This window comes from Nesoenas mayeri (genome assembly GCF_963082525.1).
Source record: "Nesoenas mayeri genome assembly, chromosome: 1".
Taxonomy (NCBI): domain Eukaryota; kingdom Metazoa; phylum Chordata; class Aves; order Columbiformes; family Columbidae; genus Nesoenas; species Nesoenas mayeri.
Genome location: NC_137541.1, coordinates 192,890,958 through 192,906,948, shown reverse-complemented (window position 1 = coordinate 192,906,948; position 15,991 = coordinate 192,890,958). Strand labels below are relative to the sequence as shown.

Below are 15,991 nucleotides of genomic sequence, written 5' to 3'. Positions count from 1 at the left end.
CCATTGAGCTGGGAGGATTTTGTAACTTCAACAGGGACAGCATCAGGCCTTCTACCCTAACACACATAAGAACGTTTGGTCATACTGAACAGTAAATATCTACCCTTTGAAATTTTTAACAAAATTCAATTTATTCCACATCTATGGCAATAAAATTAACCATGCCACCACAGGCTGAAAGTCAGACACATTGTTCAAGTCATTAAGCAACTCTTTTTGACTTTCCATCCAGACTTCTACAAGTACATCCAAAGGCTTTTTAATACCAGATTTTTAAGAATACCTGTAAACGAGTGCTTGACCTTATACTTCTTCCTCTGCTTCCTGAAGCTTTTCAATAGGTGTTTTTCCTAGTAAGCATAACCTTTTTTTTTCCCCGTAGTTTATTTAACCAAACATATTAAAAATGGTTAAAATAACTGGGTTCTTGCTAAAATATCAAGAAAGTTACTAGAATTTGTACAATGTAATAAAGATATTTGGTATTAGACTGAATTCTAAAAGCATACCTACACTTTCACAGTCTGTTGAAGTGTTTAAGAAATAATACATGAAAGTCTACAGACCCTGATGCTAGAGCCATATGTTTAGATTCTGAGCAAATTATATGACTTCAAGAGAAACAACGTTGATGTTCACAGGATAAAACCCCAATTCTGGAGAAGTTACACATAAGTGAGGAAAACGCTATCAATTAACTCCGAGGAATCTGGAAGTTTAAGCAGATAAGAAAAACTCCCAAGTTGCACAGCTGTTTTATGCAGTAGTTTGCCAAGGTTTGTAACCTTTCTCCATATCAAATGTTAGCTGGGTCAAAAACGGGACAGAACAACACCCACTATTTTGCCTGTCATAAACGTACACAGCTGTTAAATTCCGAGACAAAAAAGTGAACCAATGAACATGAAATCTGTCTTACAGTATGTCCTTCTTAGGGCAGTATGTACCCTTCCCAAATACAAAAATTCCATTTCAAATTACATCATGATTTTTGGACGACTAGAGTAAGAGTAAATGGGCATTTATCCATAGTAATAAAGATGTTAGTAGCTGACTACCTTGATGTTCCACATTGGATTTAATATTACTTATTAATAATAATGTAGAAAAGTTATTCGGGCAAGAAGCAAAGCAGAAAAAAATTACAAATGGTAAAAAGTACTTTGGCCAGACAATTTTTCTCCTGGCTCTATGAACATGTCGTCTCATCCTCTTACACAGGCAGTGTAAGGCACACTTCAGTGACTTTCATCCTGGAACTAAAGCACATGTGGGTTTGCAATAACACAGATTCAGCTGTCCTACAAGAAATCCTTGTGTAAGAAACCTATAGAATTTTGAACAGATTTTATTATTACGCAGCAAACCTATCAGCAAGTTTTGGCAGCTTTTTGGAGCCTTCACTTCCTACTGAAGTGGTGCAGTAGGGAACTAAACAAAACTGATTTCTTCTAGGGGCACCTGTACTCTGGATACAGTAAGGTATGAGAAAACTGAATGAGAATTCTTAGACTGTAATTTGTCAGTGTTAGAAAAGCTGAACATCCTAAATTTTGGCAATAGCAAATATGTATATTTAACACAGTTATAATTTAAGAGTGTTAAAGCCAAGAGCACTCCTATCAGTAAGGTCAAACCAACGCTTTCTACATAGCGGATTTTCAAGTTTATATTTTGGCTACACTAAATCACGGTAAGTAGAAGTTAAGTGCACAGACTTTCAGCTGGTACACAAAATAAATAGAACAAAAGGCACTAAGACTTTTCTTATTGGCATTTTGGCAAACCACAGTCCCACAGATCCTCAACTGAATTGGGAAATCCAAGTCTGCAGTTCACGGGGGCACAGAGCAGCGTAGTTTGGTGATGTGGACAGACCCTGTTCGCTCCCTGGAGAGCTGGTCGCATCCAGCCCGGCTCAAGGAACAACTGAAGTGGGTCTAATTCTCAGTTCAGATTAAACATTTCTTACAGACCCTCCACCCAAGAGAGTTTTTGCCTTCTTTTGACTGGACTGCAAATAGCTGAGCTCAGGCAGAGAAGGGTGCTGAAAAGGCAGCCTCTGCATTCACCCATTTCATCCTTATGTTCTGCTACAAGCATCTATCCTGTTTTAAATCCAGCTCCTGAAGGAAGACATGGAACAATCATTAGTAAAGTACTAAAATATCTTTGCACAGGCAGTGGCTTAGCACTGCCTTCTAGAGATCAAGTAAAATGCAGGCAATACCAAGAGCCTCCAAGAAAATAATTTATCTTTTTTGCAGCCATATGAATATCTAACAATGTAGTTCTACTCTGCTCTGAAGATCAACCTCTACAGCTTGAGCTGGTTAAAATCAACAGGAAATTACAAATCACTCTTATGACAATACCTATTGACAAAAAGGCATGGGAGAAAAACATAAAAGTTCTTTTGTTTAAATTTATCAGTGCTACTGATCCGGCTCAAAGACTGTGTTGTGATCATAAATCACAAGCCAAGTGGATTTGGCACCAGGAAAACATTGTCAAAATTAGATTAAATTGAAAGAATGATAAAAAGCAGATCACTTATTTTTCAAAAAGCACCTTTAGGATTCTAGAATTTAAGATTTCAGGGAACTAAAATTAGACTCCAGAGGGTTTTTCAAAGATCATCACACATCTTCAAATATTTTTTTGGGGGGATGTCAGGCACACAGATACGCTGAGGTCTTGAATGTACTGAGGAAGTTGTACTGTTTCAGGCAACAGAAACTATTTCTCCATTACAATCTCATGCAGCCCCTTAAGCTGAGTGAAGAAAAAATAAAAAATGCATCAGCAGGATTATTTTACTTATCCTGAAAGATAAGCTCTCTGATAAAACCAGAATCAAACTGTGATCCTCATTCAGAAAGAAAGACCTCACAGTGCTTCAGCTAAAATTATTTTAATTGAATAACCATTCAATTTTTTACATTTAAAACACTACATGCTTTACTTCGGGTTCCGCTTTTCCATCCTTTTATATTAAGTAACTTTAAGAACGTGGCATGAATTTTTCAGCATGTTTGCCAGAATTCCCTGTGTCCCAAAGCACGTTTAACTCCTTACTGCTGTGGAGTAACTGTGACACATTACGACTGTTTACTGTCCATGGGCTTATTCTTGTAATCATGCTAATACAATACTGCCTTTGTAATTCCATCTCTGTGAAAAATGAAGTCAGTTCAAATTTGAACAGCTGAAATACTGGCCTTTGTTCAAGAGAGCCTCCAAAGACACACAAGCTTAAAATGATTTAGCTCGACAGACCTACCACATATCTGTGCACTTCACAAACAAAATTAAACAAACAAACACAGTGATAACAAATGGTACGCATGCACCAGATTGTCTGCTCAAGCACTGTTAGGACCTCAGTTTGCTACGGCTTGAACTCATGAGCTTACCTGAGCAATTCAACTTGAGTAACTAATTAACGCACTCCTCTGTATTCCTTTTTTCTCAAGGGTTTTCTGGTTTGAGTTATCTTTAAGATGAAAGGACTAGGGTTGCTGCTCTCTTGGAACCAATATTTTTGTGCTGGCCAGCTTTTTGAACTAAACTCGCAAGACTTGCTCCTTTTGCCAGAAGAGTTTGCAAGCTTTTGTACTCAACAGCAGAACCATCCAAAATGCACAGAAAGCGGTCAGGCTTTTTGTAAACTACAGGATATTTTAGACCAGATCCTCATGGCCCACATCTATATGCATAATGCATTCTCATCTGTGAAAGCTGGCCCACCAAATCTTTTTTTCTGTTTTCATCATCAAAACACCACCTTTTTCCCCTCCTCCTCCCCTAAGCATAAGCGCTGATCCTCAGCACAGACTACAGCTCAGGACCAATCCTTCTACAATTGGCTCAGAAGCTGGGACTATGCTACCAAGTTTTTTTGACATAATTATGCTCAGGAGTAATGTTTAAAATGACACTACCTAACACTTCAATGCAAAAACTATAACGCAGATAGAGCAATGCAAAAATACTTTTTAAAATTATCTGCACTGTGTCCTCAACAAGCTAGGTCAGTAAAAAGCCTTTTGTCGATATCTAGCAGAGCTATGTTGGTAAGGTTGTTGCAGGAAAGATCCTTCTTGTGCACAAAAACTTGGTCTCTGTATTCATAAAAAAACCACAAAACAACCTAATGGAAGTTCTCTTATAGAACAACATTTGGATGAAATGGTTTTAAAAACTGCACATTTTACCTGTTCTATCTACCTTCCTTCCCCTTGAAAAGGGGGTAAAAGTGACTTAATTTTACCTTCAAATAACTAAAAAAACTGGAGAATAAAATGTTGATTCAAATTTCTATTTGCACACCAAAAAACTTAGTCAGGGAACGAGCAGAGAAAATATAAGCCCCAAAAGGATTTTTGTGAAGTTGTAAATCTAAGACAGTTGTAATTTTCTATTTGAAGTACTTTGCAACACACACACAACAGATCAAAGGAATTCCTGTAACAATCACTGAATTTCAAGAACAGAAAAGACAACTTCGATCTATTTGTATTTAAATGACATATACAGAAACCTGATATCAGATTCTTAAAACTAGCTTAGATGAACCAGCATATGTATGCTTACGATATGTTGGATAATGGTTTAAAACTGCATTCAAAATTTTTAAAAAAGCAATTAAAAGGAAGCAGTCTAAAGCCCTCAAAAACCACACAGCAGTTTCAGGCTCTTTTTTCTCATCTTTCAGCATAATCCATGCTTGCCCCCTTCAAGACCGAATTTCTACATTAAACATCTCTCAATTGCTGTCTGAAAGGGCAGGATTTCACCATCTATAAACAGAAGTTGTTTTGGGGAATGCCAAATAGGACACAGTGCCTGGTTCTAAGCTTTTGCACTGCAACTAAACATGGTTTAGATTTGTTAAGCCATTCTGAAAATACAAAGCCATATATAATGTTCCATAAATCTTTTTCAGATGTTTTAGTCAAGCTCATTCTCTGAACTCATATGCAATCAGATTAACTCCGCTATGCTTAAACACTGCACGAACTTTATAGAGAACACTAAAAAGCAGTATTTTGGTAAGTGGACACAAACATACAAATGATAAACTCTTCTGAACCAAGTATTTTTAACTCTCAGCTTTCAAGGAGACTTTCTTAGTGCAGTCGACTCTGCAGAAGTAATTGTTAAAAAAAAGGCAGATTTACAGAGCAAATTTTGTAGTATCTATTAAAATAGAAGTTAAGGAACATATTTTCCTAATTGTTCAATGGAGGCAAACATAATACTGAAACATACTGAATGGTTAGTATTGGATAAAAGGCTTCAGTGAAGTGTAACACTACACAACTTAAGAGGATTTGTTGGGTTTGCATTGATGGGAAGGCTATTCCTCAACCATCGCATCTGAGTACACTGAAACTTGTCCCAGTCAAAAGCACTAGAAAAAGATCTTTGGCTATTGTTGCCTGGTTTGTGTTTTTGAAATGGCTATACGAATATAAATCATGTTCTGCTATCATGTATTAAAACAACCACCAAAAGTCACCTTGTTCCAAAGAGCACTGTTTTCTAAATTTTCCACAGAAATATCACAAAATATTTCAATCACTACCCCATATTGTGCTAAAAATAGGAGTTCATGTTGTGCTAAAAATAGGAGTTTTTAAACACTGAAGATCATTTCCAATTATTTCTATGATTTGGTGCCTGAGCTTTATTTTAAGACAGACTTTAGACAGTTTGATGATGAATGACTACTTTTGTCATAACTTACCTGTAAGAAAATTAAAACATTCCACATAACTTGATTCACACAGAAGTTGCTCACCTACCACACTAAGCTTGTCTAGTGTAGAAATTACACAACCTTCGTAGGAAAAAAAGATTTTAAATATGTAATTGGAACCTTGGATATAAGGATCTAGTATTTTTTACACATTACATTTATTTTTTCTGCAATAAGAATACTAACATTTTTCTGAAAACTTAGAACTGTAATATTAACATTATTTCTATCCATTGTTTATTTCTACTTTAAAATTATTAACACATAACTCAAGAAAATGTTAAACTGTCCCTGAATACACTTATTTCTACTTTCAGTGTGTTACATATTAATTTGCCCTACCTGTCCCGTTTTATAATGCCTTGCGAACTGGTTAACCACTCGGTAGTCGTTTGCGAAGTACTCCATCAGAATTGAGGGAACTTCAGCAAAATCAGTAGCACATCTGGTTCCTAGAGGTAGAATAATTGTACACATTAGCATTTACTATTTTCATTAACACAAATAGTTAACTCTTCCCAAAAGGTTTTGCAACTTTCAGTTTGGACTTTTGGTGAACTTCAATGTTCTTTCATTTATTAAGTCAATATTTTATTTCCATAGCATTATTGTACATATTGCCAGAAAAGCTTCATTATAATCCTACACATTTTACTATAAATCAGAAAGTAAAACAAAATATTTGAACAGCTGGGTGAGGCACCTTATAAAGCTCTGGATCACACCCTTTTTAAACTAAACCAGGCTGCAGCCAAACTGGCCCTACATAAAACACCAAATCCATTTAAGTGTCTTAAACCTAAATCAAACTACAATGTAAACAAAACTCTGCCTTAATCCCATTCACAGTTACAATTTTTAGCTTGCATCTGTTTGCTGAGCCTACTTCTGCTTTATATTAACCTCGCTTTGTAGTACCAAGTCACTCATCCAAGGAACACTTGCAGATTGAAGTTCTAAGTGCAAGAGGTAATATCTTAGCAGTTAGCAACTGCAAAAAAGCACTTTCCCAAAAACCTTATTTACTCTAATCTTTACTAACACCTCACACAATGGAAGAATACCACATCACCAAACCAGAGCTGCATTTCCAATTTCTATATCGAAGTCAGAGTTGTACAGAATTGTTGCTTTAATAACAGACCCGCTGGTTCATCACCTCTATCCCTGTCTGCTAAAGACAATGTCAACATTCAAAACTAGTCTTAAATGTAAGCATGGGGTTTGTTTCTACTATTCTTCCTTGAAGGCTATTTTTAAAAATCATTCCTTTGATTTTTACAAATCTCTGATTTTTAACCTGAATTCATAATCTGTTTATACTCAATGGTTTCAGACCAGTACTGCCCTTTACTATAAACAGCATTTTCCACACAGTTTTTTACCTTCTAAATTGAGACTATACTCTCAGCCATCACTATCTGAAGGCAAAGACTTTTAGCTCTTCTCTGCACCTGCTTCAGTTTGAATTCACCTTCATACTAGACACAAAACCATGCTCCAGCATTGCATGAGGTATCACCAGTATCTTTCTTAATCACTCTAATACTTCTAATGCTGCAGTATTCAGTCATTCATTTCTTATACAATAACCCAAATCCTTCTTTTGTGCCATCACATTTCATTAGTAGAGTTGTCTGGTATTGTTTGAAAATAATTTTTAAAAAGCCTAAAACAAGGCAACACTGAAGACAAACACCTGCAGAACTACACTGATGTTCGTCTAGTCATTTATGCTTTCTCAGTGTTCCTCAATAAAGTGACAGAATTTTTTTAATGACCATTAAAGAGACTCCTGAAAAATTACATTATCTGAAAAATAGAAAGGTAAAAGTCTGGGTGGTTATCTGGGATAAGTTAATCCTCCTGTAAAACAAATGTAGGTATTCTCTACTGCATGATAAACCAAAATGGAATACAAGTTGGGGGTTAAAAAAATCTATGCCAATATGCATTAAACAATCAATACATGCATATAGTAAAATGACAGAATAATTTTAAAATAATTACATCTTAAGTTGAAAATGTACAGTGTTATCCAAGTTTTAGGTCCATTAGCAGCAGAATGGGCTCCTGAATATCTGGGAATGTTAATCAGAAAAAAGGGGCAGGGAGAAGTAGGAAAGATGTCAAATACTCAGAGTGCATCTCAACTAGAATTTCAAACTTCTTGTTCCCACAATAGCCTGTAGTCATCTTTTTTTCACACCATAGTGTGGAAATGAGCCACCATAGTGCCTTGTTAGAGCAGACAAGTCCTAACAGATATCCCTGGGGATGAGCCATTTGATTGTCACACATTCCAAACCCTAAAAATAAAGGATTATCTGAAGAAACAACATGACTGACCTCCGATGCTGCTTTTGCAATGCTAGCTCTGGAGTGAAATCCCCTGGGACACAGGACTGTCTGCAGCTAAGGCAACGCTGAAGTCACATACAGGGGCTCATGGAAAGTCAGAGCCTCAAAATTAGCCATTTCCTGCCCCTTCAGGCCTTTCTGACATGTAGATGAATACAATTCACCACCACAACAGAAGAATTCCCCCAAAGCAGTTACTTTGGGCACATAAGTATCCCTGAAACTTAAAAAGAGCAAGGCCATGTGAGTGGAAGGGATGCAGAAAAGCGGTTAACTGCCCCAAGGAGCACACAGAGCTTACACTGAAAGAGCATATACAGTGGTCATTTGCTTTAACAAAATGACCAGTAGTGACATACTGACAAACAGCTCAGCCTATCTTAAGTGGAAAACTTAAGAAAGTATGTTCTGTCACTGGGTGCAAAGTATCTGCTCATAGCACATAACTCTACCATGGATTCCCCTTTATATCATTAGCATAATACAAAAATTGTAAAACATTAAAAAAATCCTTCAGACAAGAGAGGTACCATTTCATCTGTCTGGTTGTGGTTTTTTTTTTAATAACTAAAGTTCTAATGCAAATGGGATTTCCAACACACTATTATACCAAGCTGTCTGCAGGTAAGAAAAGCAGCATGTGGAGCAGCCTTAGTCAGATCACGTCTTTGAGCCATTTGCCACAACTGCAGAAGGCCACAGCAGCCTGCCAGGTGTCAGCCAATACACCCATTGCTACTGCTTGAGAAGAAGGACTAGATGAAAAAAGGCAATATTCCTTTTCTGTGTATCCACTAAGCTGTGACTGCATATTCATTCATGTTCATTTATGTATGATAAAAAGGCCTACCTGTTTATCATGTTTGCCATTTCAATACATATTTAATTTATCAATTTTGCTTTGATTAGAATCAACTAGGTCTGGCTTTACAGATTCTCCTAAATAATTTCCAACCCAGGATTCATTGTGCTTGTACACTAGGTAGAAGTTTACCTTAATTTATTTTCAGCCCTCCAACTATTTCATTATTATAAACTCCACATAAGGCAAACTTGCAAGAGTGGATACCACCACTAGAATGAAGATCAGCAGAACAGAAAGAAAAGTTACAAATGGCTAATTCTTATTAGGAGACGAAAAATATTCAAGTGTTGTTTTGTTGTTGCATTTTATATAATGTCTGGGAATCTGATATTGTATTTTCACGTCATCAAAGATTTAGAAGTATCAACATGATTCAATCATTTCTAATTCATCCTATTTTAAAAACTTTGTTTTGTTTGTTTGTTTAATCTACTTCCTTCTTCTAGAAATTAAACATTTAAGTAAAACAAAAAAAAAATCACTATTCTAACTTTCTTACCAGTGACATGTTGGTACCGAGTTCGTCCCAGCATAGAATGCATAGCATGTCCCATTTCATGGAAGAGATTCTCCATCATGCCAGGAGTCAGTAGCGTCGGTGCTCCCCTTGTTGAATGGGGCAGACTAAGCATCAGAACAACCACAGGCAGCTGGTACTCTCCATTTTCCCGTAGCCTGCCTCCACGAACTGTAAAGTGACAATCCTTTTCAAGGTAAAAGCAAGCATATGGATAGCCAATGTCATTATATCTATGATATTAAAACAATGATGAAATTATTCAATTAAACTATTAAATCAAACTAAACATATACTCAGTTACATCAGTTGATTTCAATGACCATAGTGTTCTTCAATAGCAGCATTTCTCCATCTTTATTATTTGCTTCATATTCACAAGGAAACTACCTTATTCCATAAAGAAAACATGTTGCTTTTAGAAAATAAAATATTATTTTTTATTTTAGAATTATCAAAACCTCTAAATTTTTCCAAAAAATATCAGTAGCTCAAAGAAATTTAGTGACGTGCCAAATCCATAATTTATAGATAGTTCTTCATCAGTAACTTCTTTATAAAATACACTGCATAGCACTCCTAGCACATTGTGAAATATTAGCAAAACAGAGTAATACATTAAACTAATGCAGATTTAAAGTTTGTCCACTTACCACCTCACCAAGAGTGGTAATTTGCAGATGTTTCTACAGAGTGAAGTGTCTATTGTACTGCATCATTTAGTTAATATGGTTTATTAACTATATGGTTAATATGGTTTTAAGTAGAATTTTGAATAAAAATGTGTTGTCATTATGACCTTTCACCTTTAGAGAGTTTTACAATTTCAGATTTTTTTAACTTTTATATAGTAAATAGTTCCCTAGACAGAATTCTATGACTTCTCATAGTGGCTGACAATTTGTAGAACTAAGAGTCTGAGTTCAGCCTATCAACTGACATTTTTAAATGAAAGGTTACTCACAAAAATATTTTACCGAAAAGTACATTTGAAGTTCCAGACTTTCCCTGTTTAAATTTAATTTATTTTAAATCGAGAGATATCTTACTAAACTAACATCGAATGCAAATGGCCCTAACACTATAGTCATTACCCAAATAAAACCTATGCTGGAGTCAGATCATAAAAGTTACCTGATGTGGTTTATCAGGTCTCTGAAAGAAGTCACAATAGATGTATCCCAGCAAACCTTCGGTTTCATGAACAACGGCCTGAAGGAAAAAAAAAAGAGTATAACTTCCACAGTGATCCATAAATTTAAGATGGAGTATTCTAATCTGAAGATTTATGATTAATAAATGACAAATAAACTGGGAATAATTAATGCAAAACCCATTGGTAATTTTAGTTGAAAAAAACTATACAAGAGTTAATGCTCACCCCTCAAACTGCAGCTATTTCTGCATTTCACTCAAAACTGGTAAATCACAGATTAGTATTAAAAGAAACACCGTCTGTAGCCCCTAAATGATTTCTGAGAAGTCAACAGTAACACAATATTATTTAACATAGAAACAGAAAGACTAAGGAGTAATCATAAATTAACCCACTGGGTATAAAGAACATCAGCTCTTGCTGGAGGTGGAAGAGCAGTGAAGACGACTAGGGAATACATGGAGGGAAGACAACAGAAGAACCTGGGAGCCTGTTGAGTAAACTATGGCCCAAGTTTTTATTTCCACCCTCCTCTGAAAAGAGGGCAGAAAAATAAAGACACAAAACCCGATCTCAAAGTAAAGATGACATACAGAATATAAATACAAAAATAAGGATAAGACACATGACTACTAGAATATGTACTTAGAGTATTCTAATCGTCTACAGTCATTTGAAACTAAAAAAACCCCTAAACTTCGACTAAATTTAGACCGCTAATCTGTGCTTTTGATAGGTACTCAAATAATTTAAAAAAAAAATCTGATTCATGGCTCAGAGGAGCACACCACCTTGTCTAACTTCCCTTTGTCACTTCAGATGCTGGGAACAAGAATACTTACCAATTTTCGAACATCTTCAGACCAAACCTCTCCTTTCTGTGTCTGTTCAGCATAAAGGGAGATTCCTAGGAGCTGACTGAACAAAGAGTTCAAACCTTCCATGCATGCCCCAAGAGAGAAAAATGGACAGTACAAGCCAGGATCAATGTTGTACCTACAGAAATATAAAGATCCCAAAATAGTCAGTTAGCTTTGCTACATAAACTACAGTCTTCACCTCCAGGTCATAGGATGTGACAACACACACCAGCTGAGCCTCACAAGGCCCTTATTGAGCATATTTTGTTCAATATTTCAAACAGTGAATCAGAATAGTTATGGCACAGCGCTTCACAGTGACTCAGTTTTTCTTATATTCAACTTTGGATACCAAATTCAGCAGATGATGACTATGATTTTCAGAGATGTGGTGAACACATAGCTCAAACTGACCAGGGCAACACCATGGGTGTCCAAGCTGAGCCTACGGCATTCAAATGTAATTCCCATGCCAAGGCCACATCGTGTGACTGAGAAGAAGATGGAACTGGCTCTGGCCATGGTGTAACCACATCCTCAGCTAGGGCAGGACACCAGCCAGTGAGCACCCCTGCCTCTGCAGTCTGGTCTTCTGCTGGAGCAATAGAAACACCATGGAGACACAATCACCTCCCGTGCATGAATCACGCCTCAAGATCTGGGTACTCTCTGAGCCATGTAGAAATTATCTGACAGCTTTGAGCCACGTGAACATTTTAGTTTGTGACCTGGAGTTCAAATATTGCCAAGCTGCTGGAGCCTAACATTGAACAATGAAGTTATGGTCAAGACACTGTAGCAAAGAAGACACACATGATGAAGAAGACATTGTGCATCTGCATGCACACACATAAACTGAGAATGAACAAAAAACAATTATAAAGGTACTTCAAAGATTTCTGCAGCCTATATGTGGGCTCAAGCTTCCTGAGACTCTGACCCTAAAAAGTAAACAAACTGTAAGTGTATCAAGCAAACAAATGCTTTACAAACTTAGAGATTCCACAAGCTGCTCAGGGTCACACAACTCTTTAGAGATGACAGCAAAATCAGAAATGGAATCTGCCTGTAGTTGTGCATGTACCCCAAATGGCAAAAATGTTCTTGCTCTCTCATTTCACATAAAAAGTCCAAGTGTTAAATTATTTATACCATTTTCTGGGGTCTTATAGTAAAGACTGTTTCACTCTAAAGAATCCCAGTCTCTCCCTTCTATCTTCTTCCTTCTTTCATGCTCTTGTGATTTTGCTTCTTAATGACATGGTAACTAGTCACTGAATTTAAACACGCATCAATCAGACTGCAATGGCTGAACACCAAAGAGGAGAACCACACTATGCTAAGGTCTGTGATCAGAAGGCTTAGTGAGAGACCAGCTGTGAAAGATCCAGCTAGTCCCCATCCACTTACCTACTCTCCCTCCCTCCTTCCCTTCTTCCCTAGCTCCCTCCCTCCCCACACAAAAGACCTAAGCCCCAAGACCACTGGGGATACTGCAATTGTCAATACGCTGCTGCTTACAACTGCAGCTCCAATTCACTACTCAGCTTCACTGCACTGTAAGGCGCAGCAGCGAGGGATTACTGCTCTAAGCCACGGCACTTCTTAAATATGTCATTGTATTTTGTTTTCGTTTTCTAGTGTCCTTTATGTTACCTTTATCACATACTCTAACAGCATTTTGCAACTATGTATCTGTCAAAAATACAGGTATACTCAGTTACAGGATTTTGCTTGTTTTCACACTACAAATGCAAGAAGCTACAGCCAATGTATTCCACTATATTTTTAATTATACTAGAACACAGAAAGTAAAGCACATTTTGCCTCTACCATACTGACAGAACTTCTTCGATGTGTAGCAACATTTAAATTTATACTCTACATGCACACACTGCAATACACACATTTTCCTTTTTACTCAAAAAGAATCTTTACACCAAGAGAAAACAAAACAAAACAACCCACATGATATCAATAACTTTAGAGTTAGGTAAAAGGACTGGAAGCATGTCTCTAAAAGAAAGCAGAAGAGAGGAGTTAATCTCCATGTAACAAGACACAGAAATCTGGAGTACAAAAGACACTGCTTTACACTCGGAGCCCCCCAGAAGTACAGAATTAGTCTATGTGTCGAATATCCTCAGATTTTTAAGTCAGTAATTCCTAAGAACTGCAGCTCCTTCAACAGTGGCACTGTTTGGAAAGCTGTAGAAGGTAAATGTCAGATGTCTCCAGACTTTCATAGTATCACCCTGTGATTGTCTTCTGCTCAGATTGCTACTATGAAAACTTAAACACACCACTAAGTGTTCCAGTTCTCCCGATTCCGCTTGGAAGCTTTCCCTGCATACAGACTACAAGACATGTTAAAACGATCCTTTATTAAAAGGATAAATAACACCTTTCAGCAGTGAATCATAACAACTTCTGTAATAGTTTAGGACTGCTTTTTGTCACGTCATTTAAAAATCTTACATCATCATCCTACATAGTGCTATGAACACTAAGCCGAGTTTCCCATCTGTAATTCAAACAATTGCTTCCTTAACTAAGGACTGACCATAAAAGAAAAGTTCGCTATAAAAGTACTGTCTCAATAGAAGTTCACAGTAATGTGAAGCAGGATTTCTCCACATAAAAATTACAACACTTCAAAATTAATTAAGGTTAAGACAGTAGGTAATGATACTCTTCTTGTGCAGCTAAAAAATTACACTGAAAAAGGACAGTTATACATTACTTTTAGTCCTAATTCAGCCTTGAGCTGAGCAGTAACCTAGAGCTAGATCTCCTCAGAGCCAATTCAGATGAGCAGCATTTATTAGTTCTGGCTCTGCCCCAAGCCTGCCCATCCCACATTTGTTTCTGCAGAGCCACTCAAACTTCCCATACCTTGTTTTAGGTTCCAGAAAGGTTTATTAATCCAGGTGTAACACAAAGCCTAGCTGCAACACTATCTCAAAAACAGGGGACTAATGCAGACACACTTAAGTGGTTTATCATGGAGGTTGCATAGCCCATCTCAATCAGCACTGCTGAAGATATACTGACCATGTGCAAAGTCCATCTAGCACCTTCACATCCTCCTCTCCCCAGACATCCAATATCATCCAGAGTTTCTCTGCCATTTCCTCCCTGTCAACTGGGAGAGTAGAGCTGATTGTAAGAGATACTTTGAGAAAGAATCCATATAATACTACAAACACACACTTCAATAAATCAAAATTTCACTCCATCAACAGCTCACAGTCATAGCAAGCCATCAGATTTTCACAGTTGCAGAAAATCCAAACGTGTAACTCCTACCTGTGAGTTCAGCTGCAGGAAAACATAATATGAAGTGGTAAGAAAGTCAATAACATCATCCTTTAAAACACTTCATGAAATTAAGCCACATTCACACAGAAGGTCATCGGAAACAGTCAGCATGGATTCATCAAGGGCAAGTCATGCTTGTCCAACTTGATGAAACAAATTGGCCTGGCAGACAAAGAGAGAGCAGTGCACATCATCAACCTGGACTTCAGTGAGGTCTTTGATGGCGTCTCCAATTAGATCCTCAGAGCAGCTGTCGATGTATAGGCTGGATGAGCAGACAGGGAGCTGGACTGAAAACTGTCTGAATGGCTGGACCCAGAGGGAGGTGATCAGTGGCACAATGTCTATTTGCAGGCCAGGGGCTACTAGTGTACCACAGGGGTCAATACTGTGTCCAGTCCTGTTTAATATCTTCATTAATGACCCGGATGATGGAGCAAAGTGCACCCTCAGCACATTTGCTGAAGACATCCAACTGGCAGGAATGGCTGATACATGAGGGGTTTGCTGCCATCCAGAGGGACCTCAACAGGCTGGAGAAATGGGCTGATTGGAACCTCATGAAGTTCAACAAGGAAAAGTGCAAAGTCCTGCACCTGGGGAGGAACAATCCCAGGCACCAGTATATGCTGAGGATCACCCAGCAATGAAGCAGCTTGCCCAAAAAGGACCTGGGGCTCCTGGTGGACACCAAGTTGAACATAAGTAAGCAGTGGGCTCTTATTGCAAAGAAACTGAATGGTATCCTGGGTTGCATCAGGCAAAGTATCACCAGCAGGTCAGAAAACACTTTTTCCCTGTGAGGGTGACCAAGCACTGGCATCAGTTGCTCAGAGAGGCTGTGGAGTCTCCCTCCTTGGAGATATTCAAAAGCTGTCTGGACAGGGTCCTGGACAAACAGCACTAAGTGGCACTTCTTGAGCAGATGACCTTGAGAGGTCTCTTTCAACCTCAACCATTCTGTGATTCTGTAAAGAGGTCATCTGGAGCCAAGGACTAAGACCACACAGCTGCAGTATGAAATAGATTACAGCTTTATTAGAGTAGGACAACGTTTCACAGTAACTGCAAAGTATTACCACAGTTGAAATACTGGATTAATGAGTTTGCTGGAGGGTAGAGCAGAAAAACTCTGAAACTACTTTAT

General features: G+C 37.6%; 1 protein-coding gene across 1 annotated transcript in view; it reads right to left on the bottom strand.

Moving 5' to 3' along the window:
- Nucleotides 1–15,991, bottom strand: part of MIPEP (mitochondrial intermediate peptidase) — a gene marked incomplete at its 5' end in the record, with an annotated part of 77,384 nt that overhangs the window by 32,857 nt on the left and 28,536 nt on the right. Inside the window, 4 exons of the mRNA XM_080364314.1 lie at nt 6,107–6,216; nt 9,490–9,694; nt 10,642–10,719; nt 11,506–11,659. Of these exons, the coding sequence (XP_080220440.1) occupies nt 6,107–6,216; nt 9,490–9,694; nt 10,642–10,719; nt 11,506–11,659 (547 nt within the window). The remainder of the gene's footprint in view (nt 1–6,106; nt 6,217–9,489; nt 9,695–10,641; nt 10,720–11,505; nt 11,660–15,991) is intronic.